At 41.3% G+C, this 13,981-nt stretch overlaps 1 protein-coding gene across 4 annotated transcripts in view; it reads right to left on the minus strand.

Annotated features, from left to right (window-relative positions):
- Positions 1-1,100: 1,100 nt before the first annotated feature.
- JAM2 (junctional adhesion molecule 2) overlaps positions 1,101-13,981 on the minus strand; it is a 28,118-nt gene continuing 15,237 nt past the window's right edge. Inside the window, exons 4-10 of one of the 4 annotated variants that reach the window (XM_035114860.2) lie at positions 12,681-12,833; positions 11,719-11,924; positions 10,457-10,559; positions 9,223-9,330; positions 5,927-5,942; positions 4,122-4,152; positions 1,101-2,809 (exon numbers count right to left, since the gene is read on the minus strand). In XM_035114860.2, coding sequence (XP_034970751.1) covers positions 2,777-2,809; positions 4,122-4,152; positions 5,927-5,942; positions 9,223-9,330; positions 10,457-10,559; positions 11,719-11,924; positions 12,681-12,833 — 650 coding nt within the window. In that variant the 3' untranslated portion in view covers positions 1,101-2,776. The other 3 variants (XM_035114861.2, XM_060273625.1, XM_060273626.1) reach the window with 3 other exon arrangements.

A 13,981-nucleotide genomic window follows, 5' to 3' on the forward strand; every position in this document is an offset into this window, starting at 1 on the left:
GGTTATATAAGTGTTATCACTCAATGAATTGAATTGAAATACAGGGTGATTCTGTAATTAATTTCATTTAACACTGCTCATTTCTTCCATATAAGCAGAGTCAGGAGCCTGTCTATATAATACTGTAGATGGAAAATGTGGTCTAACAGACTATTGAATAGACTACATTTGTTAAAATAAAATTCCTCAAATAGTTGAAATAATATATAAAATGTTTTAAGTTTGTTTCTTTGCCTTTCACTGATTTACTGTTGACTGGCACCCTTATATAATATTTGCCTTTACTTAATGGATGCCATTGAAATGAGTAGGATTTACTTCTAAGGAAATGTGTACAGACTTGGAGGGACACAAGATTAATAGTAAATGTTTGTAACTCCATACTTGTTCTTGAAGGTTTGGTGGCATGCTTTAAAAAATAAATGAATAACTGAAAAGTCCACACCAGCTGGTACAAGCAAATGTGCTTGAAAATAGTTGCTATATTGGGAAATAAATTTGAAATACTTGAGTAGTTTACACAGGAAAGTTGTGTAAATAGTACCTGAAGCTTTGGCCCACCTTTGACAACTTAATTAGTCATAGCCGTGCCTATAATGCAGATAATTGATTACTTGGTTGATCAGAACTGGCTGCATATTAATTTGAGATCTATACTTGGATCTAAGGTTTTCCTATACAAGGTTTTTATCCTTGAAACAAAAAGGATCACATTACACTATTAATGCTTGTAGGAAACATGGGGAACCTGTGGACTTCTAGATGTTGCATTACTACAGCTCCCATCTGTGCCCATTGGCCATGCTGTCTTGGGCCCAACAACAATCCAGCAACAACTAAAGCATCACAGACTCCCCATCCCTAGCCTAGGAGTAGTAATCCCATTTCTCACATCTCTAATAAGATACATATAATATGGTGATTATAAATGTTCTCGGAGTCACCAACATGAGTCTGACCAAACTGTGGGAGGCAGTGGAAGACAGGAGTGCCTGACGTGCTATGGTCCATGGGGTCACAAAGAGTTGGACACGACTAAACAACAACAACAATATGGTGATGCTAACAATGTCGACGGAGATGAGAATCCAGCTTAGGAATTTGTCTTGCTTTTTTATTATTTAAGAAACCTAACATTCATACCCGTGTTTTGCCTTAAGCATCAGCATCATGATCACACTAGTAACAAAGCATATGTGATTTATTTATAATACCATCCAAGAGATTTTTATAAAAACATTAAGGCATTCATTAGTATTGAGTGGTGGAAAGGATTTCTTCTCAGGCAAAATGTACAGTCTTCAGAAAATAAATCATAAATAGGGTTTAAGGGGAGAAAAATGAGCAGTGGTAAGACTGCACCACACTTCAACAGACCTATACCTGCATAATTTTGTTATTGATTAGATAGACTGAAAGTGTCAAGACATTTAAATAGCGGAGGCAAAAATGGCTTTGAACAATATTATTCTGATCTTGGCTGTGGAACCTATCATGTTCCACAAAAATTATGAGTAAAAAGCTCTTAAACTGCAGAGCTCTTTATTTGATTGATTCATATATTGCCTTTCCGCCATTTAGGCCTTTAAAGTTAGCTTACAAGCAGGCTGGGATAAAGTTGTTTATAGGGCAAGACATCACATGTAGATCTACTCTAGAACCAGGAAAAATCCTCACTTACTCTACACATGATGTCTTCTGAGATTCTGGCTGTCATGGACCAAGATGTAGGAATAGAGAAAATAAGGTCAACAAGTCAAGAACTGCACAGTTCTTCCCCCAGCTGGCTTGATGGTAGAATTACCCCCTTAAATTAACAAGTACGGTGGCAGTTGCAGTTGTCTTGACCTGCACAATGGAGAAAAGGACAAATCTTCCCTAGAGGCATCTATGCCCCAGCCCAAAATATTGGCCTTGAATAATTCATTTAAGTTACTAAATTTGTACCCTGCCCTTCCCAAGGGAGCCAAGAGAAGTAATGATCAGATCAGGCTACTTACTCCTGACAGTTCTTCCTAGAGGGTTGGCTTTGTACAATCCAGTATATTGTTTCCCAAAGTCACCAGCCAGAGACCTCTAGGTAGCCCACAAGGAAGACATGAAGGCAATTGTCCTCTCCACTTATTCCCAGGCAACGGGCATCATTAAAAAGTATATAGCCATTGATAAGTCTTACCATCCATGAATTTGCATAGCTCCCTTTTAAAGACATCTAAACTGGTTGTTCTCAGCAAAACCCACAAGTTAGTTATGTATGGTATAAAGAATATATACTTCCTTTTCTCTGTTCAGACTCTCCGGTTACCTTCACTGGATTGCATGGAAGTTCTGGAGTTACCGGAGTGGGGGGTGGGGACTTCAGCAACTTCAACAATTTTATAAATCTGTCACCTTTCCTCATAGAGGAGTTGTTCCAGTCCTTTGATCTTTTTGGTTGCACCTTTTCTAGTTGCATGGTATCCTTTTTGAGGTGTGGCGACTAGAATTGTGCACTTCATCACCTGCTCTCCTATCCTTTTGGGGACATTACACAGTAAGAAACCCCTTACAATTGTGTAATCTACAGTCACCTGGTTAGAAAAGCACTATCAAACTATGTTAAAACAACTTTTGACAATCGTGTGTCTTCAGCTTTTAGCAATAGTGCCTTGGCTTTGCCATTGGTTTATTTTTTGCATGTACCACTCTTCATATTTATATAATAGAGTCCAAGCATCCCTTTGATATTCTGCTCCAGCAAATGCTCATTTGGTGTTCCTCAGAGGGTGGGTTTCTTTTAAATAACAAATGACTTGGTGTGCTTGAAATCCTAAGGAACAGAAAGAAGAACCGTTGAGATAATTCAGATAGTTGCAGTAGAAGGTTTTATATAAATATCCATTCACCACCAATAATCATGAAAGCACCCCACGTAGCATTACAGCAGGAGTAGCAAACATGGTGCAGACTCCAACAATCCCTAACTATGGGCAATGTTGACTGATGTTGATGGGAATTGGTGTCCCAAGACGTCTGGAATGTCCTGTGCATTACATAAGGGGTAGCTAAGCCTGCGGCCTCCAAATGTTGGACTACCACTTCCATCCGCATGGCTGATGGGAGCTGAAGTCCAACAACATCTGCAGGACCACACCACAAGTTATCCACCCCTGGTTTAGCAGTTTTCTGTGTCATCCATATCATTGAGAAAAGAACTCTACCGCCTCCTGCAAGCTGGCTCACATATGTGGAGCAAACACTCTTTAATCCATGCATCCCCACCTGAGCATGAGATCAGCTGAATAAACCTCAATGTGGACTGTATCCTGAGCTTGTTGCTATTTCAGTGGTTCTGTGCTGTCATTATGATGGTAAAAAATAACAACAAAGCTTCCTCCATGTATACAGCCTGATTCCCACTGAAGTCCTCCCCCCACCCTTGATCTTATATGTAGAAGGGAGTTTGGTGAAAACCATCCTATCTAGCCAGCTCTCACGGTGTCATGCAGTGTAAAAAACTTTAGTATGGCTGCCATCTATCACTGCTTTGTGTGTTAACACTGATCATAAACAACAGTATTTAATACTGTATGTAATCTGGGTAAGGCTATAGAAATTCATGAGCTTGCCACTAGATGGAGACACAGCTTCCTGAGAACTGGTATGTATTCAGTATGCAACAAGACTGCTGGAAATAGCCTCTTTCTGGCAAATGCTCCTTTCCATAACTATAATGTATAGAGGAGCGAACAGCTGAGTAATATGCCAACAATCTGATGCATCTCTTGCTATTCTCTACCAGGTCAGATGGGAAATTATACGGGACATACTTCAAAACAACTTTCTGTAAATAGTTGCCAAGCATAGTTTTCTTCCCTAATATGCTAGCCAACTTTTTTATGGGACACTTTATACAGAAGAACGTTCAAAGATAATTCCCTCCTTGCTTCCTGCATCTGAATTGGTGCAGTCCAGTTTACCATGTTGTCTGGGTGAATAGCTGTGCTCTTAGCCGTTCTGTACTTTAGAGTTGTGGCATGAGAAACACAGGGAAAGTACATTATCTCCACCCTTCCTGAAGCAGACATAATGGGTGAGTTAATCCTGCCAGTGCCACTACCGCATGGATACAGAATGCTCACCTTTTCACTATTTGCAGCTTTGCTCTTCCTGCTAGCAAAACAAAAGTGGGAGAAAGTATACTGTTATATCTGGGCATTTCATGCACCTTACTTGTATAGAGCTTTGCTTTCCATACATTCATGTTTCTACTGAATTTGCTTGGATTTTTTATTTTAAAAAAGTTTGATTCAGTGCTTAGAGCAAGGATAAGGGAACCTGTGGCTCTGCAGATGCTACTGGACTCCAAATCCCAGTATCCACCCCAGCCTGCATGGCCAATGGCTCAGGGATGATGAGAGTATAGAATTCAATAAGAACTGGAGAGCCACAGGCTCCCCATCACAGGAAATTTGCCTGCATGTAAGAAGTCAATCGTATTATTTCTAAATTTGGGGCTTTACATTAAATTATTTTTTGTCTAACTGTTACAGAAGCAATACCCACAAGATCACATTATAAATCGTATTGTAATTGAATTAAACCCTATACTATTTTTCATTTAAACGTAAGTAATTTTATCCAGATGCATCTGTTACATGGGTTTCAAAATACAGTAGATACAATATTGCTTTACCAACCCTATAACAAAAGTAGTTGTTGCATTGTATTCTTGTTAACAAAGAAAACATCAGCATATATACATTTGAACTTTGGAATAAAATTGCCTTGTACATTTTCAGTGAGGGAAGTACTGAATGTATACAGTGTTTAGTTCTATTGAGAATACACTCATTTAAATCTGGTCCACTGGTTTCAGTGAGTCTGCTCAGAGAAGGGGATTGGACTAGATGGCCTTCAGGGTCCTTTTCAACTCTAGAATTCTATGACTCTATGGTGCAATCCATTATAGGGATGAGTCTTCAAGGCCTCCTTATTGCTTCTTAACATTAGTAGCCAATGGGCGACCGGAACCCTCTATTACAGGGGTCAGCAAACTTTTTCAGCAGGGGGCCGGTCCACTGTCCCTCAGACCTTGTGGAGGGCCAGACTACATTTTGGAAAAAAAATTGAAGGAATTCCTATGTCCCACAAATAACCCAGAGATGCATTTTAAATAAAAGGACACATTCTACTCATGTAAAAACACCAGGCAGGCCCCACAAATAATCCAGATGCATTTTAAATAAAAGGACAAATTCTACTCATGTAAAAACATGCTGATTCCTGGACCATCCGCGGGCCGGATTGAGAAGGCGATTGGGCCGCATCTGGCCCCCGGGCCTTAGTTTGGAGACCCCTGCTCTATTACGATATTAGCCAACTGAGCCCAGCGTTAGATATTATAGGCTACGAAATGAAATGGCTTGGATACAGATTTTGCTCCGGCTAGCAAAAGGGGGAAAGGTAGTTCCCCCCCCAAAAAAAACACCCTATATCCCCTTGTGCTTTCTGAGGAAATGCTTCAGGGAGTTGTATCAGGCAGACATACAAGCAAAACAGTGTGGGAGATGGCACTGGAGGGGGATTGGCAAAAGTTGCCTCCTCACCCTCTAATACATCCCCAAACTGCGGCCCTCCAGATGTTTTGGCCTACAACTCCCATGATCCCTAGCTAACATGACCAGTGGTCAAGGAAGATGGGGATTGGAGTCCAAAACATCTGGAGGGCCGAAGTCTGGGGATGCCTGCTCTAATGTCAGCTGGATCCTTCCACCCAGGATCAAAAATCACCTGTGGATGGGAAGGATAAGTTTGAATCCAACCCAATATGACCAATACAAGGGATTCTGCACAATAGTAGTTTCCTTGGATCAATAGTTGCAACTATAGTTAATATTTCAGCTGTTCAAAAGTGACAAACAGAAAGGTAAATAAATATACTTACGCTGAAGAATGTGCTTCTGGGGGATAAAAAAAAAACAGGAAAAGAAAGATAAGCAAGTGTCATTCTCCATACTTCACACTGCCTAACTGCACACTTTACAAGTCTGTCTGGAACAACTGCCATAAAAATATTATCACATATTTCCTTCTGATCTTGCAGAGATTTACTTTCAGACAAGCATCACATTTCCCAGATATTCCCAATCAGATCACCCAGCTAAGTGTTAATAAAAGTTATATGGCCAAAAGATTTAAGACAACCTTTTATGTAGTTTGGTTATGTTTTTCCTCCTTGCTCTGTGAGAAAGATTTGGTTAAATAATTTGAGCTATTTATATTATGTGATCTGTAGTTTACTTCGCTGCCTGATCTGATGTGGCTTTGTGACTAGATGTTCAATCACTCCCTCCTGTGCCCCACAAAGTGCCTCACTAGATTGCTGCATGTGTGAACAAAATAAAGATTCTAAAACAATTCTTTGTAGACCATGCTGCACTCTATAAATGATAGAAAGGAAACAATGTCAGTTCATTATATAAAAAAAGAATTCCACAGTACGTAGGGCAATACAAAATAATTTGTCAAGACAACTTACAAAATAAGTTGCCAAGAAATTCCTAAGTAATCATTTATTGCTAAATTACTAATATATAGTCAATGAATTACTACTAAATTATTTTGTCTAAATGGTATCTGAAGATGCCTGACTTCCTCCTAATTGCTCCTAGGACAAAAAATGGTCCTATCTTGCAGCTCACTGTTCAGTTAGATTGTTGTTTTGTCCCTCATGGTTTACTGCTGAATAGGAACAAGCATCAATTGGGTTTTCTATGGATTGATGTTTGTTCCGATTCAGCTGTAAACAGCAGGTTTTCCTAGCGAAAGAAAAACCTCTCAGACCTTTGGCTAGAAATCACAGGGCAAAGAGGAATGTGGATGAGCCCCGATTCTGGGGAAATAAAACTTTGATTTTATTTAAAGAGAGAGAAAAATCTTTTAGGGACAGGGAGATGCACTCTCATTGTTACCCAGCAGAGGGAGCTGGCTAATCAACTTCTGCAGAAATTTCATAACAAAACTTGCATCCAAAAATCAGCAATATGATATAACAGGGCAGAAACCTTGTGAGCTTTTACTGAAATATTGTCTATATGTACTGACTGGCTTTTAGACAACTGAAATATATTTCGTTGCATATTGCAAATGAACCCACAAGAAGCTGTGCTGTCTATGCTGTGTGCTGGTGGCTTTTTACAATGGCTGTGGAAACATACTAAACCTGACTCAGTTGCATTAAGCCAGGCAACCCCCAAACTGCGGCCCTCCAGATGTTTTGGCCTACAACTCCCATGATCCCTAGCTAACAGGACCAGTGGTCAGGGATGATGGGAGTTGTAGTCCCAAAACATCTGGAGGGCCGAAGTTTGGGGATGCCTGCATTAAGCCCACCTCATATACAACTTCAGCAGCAGCTGGCAGTCCCAGGCTTCAGTCCCACACTACGCCAGTAACATCAGATACAGAGAACAGCAACCATTGTGAAAACAACAATTTCCTATTCCATTATTGAATACTGCTAGGTAGAAATCTCTTTGCTGCATTGTTCTCATTTCCCATATGGATCTTCCATATGGTTATAGGCCAACTGGCATGAGGGAATACCATGAGAATAGGTGTCCCAGCCTGTTGCAGTGATGCCTGCACTGGCTGCAGGTATCTTGGCTTTAAATGGTACCTAAATCTAACACCATGTGAAAAATCCATCGAGGTAAAATTTTGTGGTCTATTGTAGATGAAGATTTAGTGTACTCCGATCCATGACTGTTTGTTATTGGATGAGTCACAGGGGCAGCCTGTGCCCCCCTTGTCCCCCCTGCCACTGTGCTCCCCCTCCGATTTCCATTGGTGGTGGAACGCCACCCTTGCCAACACTTGGCAGGAGGGAAAGCATTCCACAATGCCTTGACACTCATCTTCTCCACCCCAGGGGCAGGGTGGACAAGCGGCAACACCAAGTACCAGAAGTGGTGGGGCAGGTGGGGCACTGCCTTTTGTGCTTCTGGCACCTGAGGCAGCTGCTTCACCCTGCCTCATGTGTGGGCTGGCTCTAGGTAGACAGCTAAGTTTTTCTCAAGAGTATAGTCGCTGAAATCAATCAACATGACTAAGTTAGGAGCATCAGTTTCAATAGGCCTACCCTGGATAAAACTTAGCTGAATCTCACCACAAATTGAACAGTTACAAATTTAAAATACCCAAGGTTGTTAAAAGCGGTGTGTTTGTGTGTGTGTGTGTGTGTGTGTCCTCCTTCTTTGGAAGTCTTTAAGCAGAGGCTTGACAGCCATCTGTCAGGAATGCTTTGATGGCGTTTCCTGCTTGGCAGGGGGTTGGATTGGATGGCCCTTGTGGTCTCTTCCAACTCTATGATTCTATGATTGTGTGTGTGTGTGTGTGTGTGTGTGTGTGTGTGTGTGTGTGTGTGTGTGAAAGCAATTCTAGATTTTCTGAGGGGAATCACAATATTTAGACATTTTGCCACCAGCTTAAAGATTAAAAAATATAGAGCCTTCCAATAAAGACTCAGAAGATTGTATATTATAAGCCAGGGGTCTCCAAACTAAGGCCCGGGGGCCAGATGCGGCCCAATCGCCTTCTCAATCCGGCCCGCGGATGGTCCAGGAATCAGCATGTTTTTACATGAGTAGAATTTGTCCTTTTATTTAAAATGCATCTGGATTATTTGTGGGGCCTGCCTGGTGTTTTTACATGAGTAGAATGTGTCCTTTTATTTAAAATGCATCTCTGGGTTATTTGTGGGACATTGGAATTCCTTCAATTTTTTTTCCAAAATGTAGTCTGGCCCTCCACAAGGTCTGAGGGACAGTGGACCGGCCCCCTGCTGAAAAAGTTTGCTGACCCCTGTTATAAGCTCTCTACCCACCTTCTAATAAAAAACCGGGTTGAAAACAGAACATGCAACACTGACTCCAACTCTCTGTTATTACAAGGGCAGCATCTTTTATTTACAGGAACTGTTCATTATCTATCCACATGGAAAAAACATTAGCTTTCAACGCAGACCAGAAGTACTGCTTTCTGGCAGCTGGTTCTGCTGTTATTTCCAAGACTAAAATTGTCTTTCCTTTTATTTTCCTATCGCCCCCTTCCATCTGGGATGTGTGCTGGGTCTGCTCCAAAGACACCTTTGCTTCTGCCGGCCCGCAACCGCACACAGTTCACAAATATTTAAGCACAGGAACTTACTGATCAATCAGGGAAGGAAGAAGTGTCACTTACTTGAAAAGTAGCCCTTCTTTTGTGCATAATATACCCCGAGACCACAGGAAGCTATTATCAAAGCCACAATGACCACCGCAGCTATGATGCCACCTACATTAAGGTCATCTAGAATGGAAAGAAAAACAAATATAATTTCAAATTGGAGGTTGAGTATAGAAGGCAATATTCATGATAAATCTCAAATAGGGCATGGTATAGCCCTGGGAAGGGACCCAGGTGGCGCTGTGGGTTAAACCACAGAGTCTAGGGCTTGCTGATCAGAAGGTCGGCGGTTCAAATCCCTGCTACGCGGTGAGCTCCCGTTGCTCGGTCCCAGCTCCTGCCCACCTAGCAGTTCGAAAGCATGTCAAAGTGCAAGTAGATAAATAGGGACCGCTCTGGCGGGAAGGTAAACGGCGTTTCCGTGCGCTGCTCTGGTTCGCCAGAAGCAGCTTTGTCATGCTGGCCACATGACCCGGAAGCTGTCTGCGGACAAACGCCGGCTCCCTCGGCCTATAGAGTGAGATGAGCGCCGCAACCCCAGAGTCGGACACGACTGGACCTGATGATCAGGGGGCCCTTTACCCTTACCTTTATAGCCCTGGGAAGAGCGACTGTTTGTTAAACTACAATAACTATGGCCAGATAATTGCTCTACACAGCTGGTCCAGTAACTGAAGTTGGTGAAAATATTATATGCTCCCTGCGTTTTCATCTGCAAAGGTGCATCTAAAGGCATTTCAAGTTGCAATCCTCACTACCCTGGATCCTTCTTTCTAAAAATGGTGCTATACTGACCACTTGGATCCGGGGAGGCCGCCATCTTGTGGCGCAGCTGGAGGTGAAGATCACCTAGCGATGCCCACTTCCAGCCGCATAAGGCTGCCAGGTAAGGGTGGACAGCGCCCGCTAAGCCAATCTGAGGCAGGTGTTTAGGGGCTGTGACCAGCTCACTCCTAGCCTATTTAAGGGAACGGTTTAGGTGCAGGCCGCCCTCTTGGGTTCCCCACCCCCAGTATATATTTTTTTCAAGAAAACTTATTTTAAATTGTGGCAGTGTCCTGTAAAATGTATTTTTTGCTTAAAATATTTTCTCTTTTTATTAATCATCCAAATTGAGCCTTTTAAGATGTGCCACATAACCGAGTTTGAAGCTGGAAGGTGAACTAACACTTTAGTTTCCTAACTCTGTCTTGTAATTAAGACATTCTCATCTCAAGGTTGGTTGGTCACATTGGAATTTGACATTTACCAACTTGCATTCGCTTCACAGAACATTTCTGAGGCTGTCCAACATTATTGTCAGCTTCACAGTAGTACTCTCCAGTGTCATTCTTTGAAACAGAATTAAATAGCTGGTAAAAAAAGAGAGAGAAAGAAGTAGAATATTCCAGCTTTAAAAATAAAAAGGAATGAGCAATCAAAACTGAGACAACATTTCAATACAATACAATATACTTTATTCGACCGATAGTCAGAAAGGAGACAACATTTCTAGTACATTATGCCTTTGCAGCATTATTATTATTATTATTATTATTATTATTATTATTATTATTACCAACATCATCAATGAAGTGGATTTCAAATACATTCATACACTACCTTGGAAGTCGAACGGAAACCGTTCCGGAAGTCCGTTCAACTTCCAAAACGTTCCAAAACCCAAGTGTGGCATCTGATTGGCTGCAGGAAGCTCCTGCAGCCAATCGGAAGCCACGGAAGCCCCATCAGATGTTTGGCTTCCAAAAATAGTTTGCAAACCGGAACAGTCACTTCCAGGTTTGTGATGTTCAGGAGCCAAAACGTTTGAGAGCTAAGCTGTTTGAAAACCAAGATGACACAGAATGCAAAATGATTGTCAAGTCTGGCAGTGACAGCTGATCTAAGGGATGGGAGAAGGTGGCCAAAGCAGTGCCAGCACACCAATATTTTTGGCCAAACTGCTTTCAACCTTTTTTTGGGGGGGGGGAGAAATGAAACAGTTCTGAAAATTGGAGTGAAGCAGAAATAAGAGGTGCTCATGGAACAAACATCAGTTGGGTTTTCTGCAGGTTGACATTTGTTCCAATTCAGTAGTAAACAGCGAGTTTTCCTGAGGAAAGCGGTGGTACAAAAGAAAAAACTTGGACCCACGATTAGAAATCGCCAAACGGAAGTGTGGATGAGGCAATTCAGTTACTGCAGTAGACATTTGGTGAGATAAGTACATAGCTCTGCATTGTAAAATATATCCCATTTTCCTAACATTTTCTCATACTCATCAATCTATTTTATCATTTTATCATCCTATGGGTGAATCAGCAACACATCATACTGGTGCTGAGCTATGTATCAAAAGATATACAAAGGTCCTTTTTACTATATCTCTGTGCAACTGTGAGACAAAAAACCCCAAAACCCAAAACCACACACTATGTTGACTTTCCTCAGTACAACCACAGTAGAATGTTAGCCTTTTCTTGGGCTAAGTAAAGTCCAATGATAAGTGGTATTGAGCAGGGGTTCACTAACCAGAGTTCCAGTTGTAGCATTCATGATATAAGGAAGCCTCTCTTTTTTAATGCTCTGCAATGCTGGGCTTTCCGGCAGAAGAACGCCATTCCTATACCACCTGTACTTTGACGCAGGAACACCATTGTTTTCTTTACAGCGTAGCTCCACTACTGTCCCCGTCATAGCTGAGCTGGGCACTTCACAAGCAGGAGGAGCTGGTGGGACTAGGAAATGACATGATCTGTTTCAAAGTAAAATATCTGAATGGCTAAACCTGCCTATTTGCTCACAAGTTGTTCTAATAAAAGCAACTGGACTGAGTGGTTTATGCATCACATTGTAGGCATACTGTTCCTCGCCTCTGGCACTGTCCGACAGAAGTTTGATGTAAGCCAGTGGTCAAGATTTTTCAACAGTGAATCAGCAAATGTAATATAATCTTTAGTTGTAAACGAAATACTGATCGGAGGTGCATTATGTGCAGACTTTCTCTTCCACAACTAGAAATAAAATATAATCAGTTGTAGCAAACTAACATCTAAATAATACTACTCAGAGTAGACCCACTGAAATCAATGAACCTAGTCATGTATTTTCAGTGAGTCCACTCTGGATTCAACCCCATTCATACATTTTAAATAATCTATTTCAGAATGTCTAAAATTAGCTCCTGGCTACTTTTCTCTTTACAAAATGGTTGGCTTTAAAGTCCGGTTCATACCATTAATTTAACAAAAATTATCCCAGGCCCAATGGATGTGCACATTTCAGATAACAGTAAAATAATAATATAAAATGAAACATTATTTTTAAAGAGGGTTTCTTTTAAAGACCACACACATACACACACAGACACACACAGACAAACTGGATACTTTATTGTACCCCTTCTGTAATTGGGTGGCAAACAAAACGTAAGAAGAAATGTAGCTGTACTACTGAATAGAGTTGCCTCAAAATAGATTTGTTTAGATTCTTACCCAACACTAAGAGAGAGACTATAACTTCCCCTATTTGTTGTCCATGTTCTGTGGATGCACTAATTTCACAACGGTATTTCCCAGAATCCTTTCTAGTCACATTTTTAATGCGGATGCTTGATTGCACTATTTCTCCTCGATTTTTAAAATCACCTGCAAAACAATCAAGACAGAGAGTGATGGCTAGAAAGGAACTTCCTCAAGTTTGCTTTATAAATGTATAAAACAATTAGGGGGGGGGAGACTAGTTTTCCAGAATACAATGCCGGTTTGGCTCTCTACCTGCCATTCCCCACGATATTTATTTTCTCCCGAAGACCCTTCCAACACCACTTCATATGAGCCAGTTTATTAAGGGATTTGGTGTCTCAAACACATATTTCACATGCAATTTTGATATATTGTAAGCTTTCATATGTTGCAGCAGAATGTTTTCAAATGAGAACTACCAGCCACTATCATACAGCTGTTAAAGGCACAAGTACCCTGTTTATTATCAATGCCAATATTAATCCAAATGAAGGCCTTTGTGGGTGCCATGGCCCCCAGGCACTGAGTTGGCAACCCCTGCTGTATATCCTAATCATGTTACTCCATTTCTGGGGGGAAATTGTCAGAGCGAAATAGCAGCTGGTGGCTGTCTAGACATGTTTTGTGGTTGCTGCCACAGGGCTGTGACTGCTGGTGGTATCCCCCCTTTAATTCCTCGTCCCCTGATTTCCCACCCCATTATCTCCCCCATGTAGATGCTTAGAGCGTACTCAAAATGGCACCACTGAAAGCAGAGGAGCCATTTTGTGCAAGACCTAATTTGTGACTTAAAGGCATGCTTTTCTCCTTTCTCCCTCAAAACCGTTACAACAGCCGGCAGCACTACAAGACAGAGTAAGCCAAGCTACAGATGGAATGAGATGCTTGAGGGTGGATGTTAGCTGCTTGAAGAAGGGTTAGCCAGGACAGTCAGGAACATGAATGGAAAATGGGGGAAAGCCACATATGTGCGACTTTGCCTTTCAAGTGTTTGAGCAACTCTTGGAACAAAGGATGGGAGATTTTCAGTGACACACAAGAACTCTACAACAGCAGAATCCAATATGTATGTTCTGTTAACTGGTTATTCACACACACATATACGGAATGTCACTCAAATAAATCTGTCTATTTTATTTTATTTATCTTGTAAGTCTTCAGAAATGTGTCTATGACTAAAAGGAACATGTGAACAAAACCGGCTACCCTCTTGTTCAGCAAAGTAGGCAGCAGCTATTTCTACAGTTGATTGCAATGTCACAATCATGGAA

The sequence above is a fragment of the Zootoca vivipara genome, chromosome 4, assembly GCF_963506605.1.
Source record: "Zootoca vivipara chromosome 4, rZooViv1.1, whole genome shotgun sequence".
Classification (NCBI taxonomy): Eukaryota; Metazoa; Chordata; class Lepidosauria; order Squamata; family Lacertidae; genus Zootoca; species Zootoca vivipara.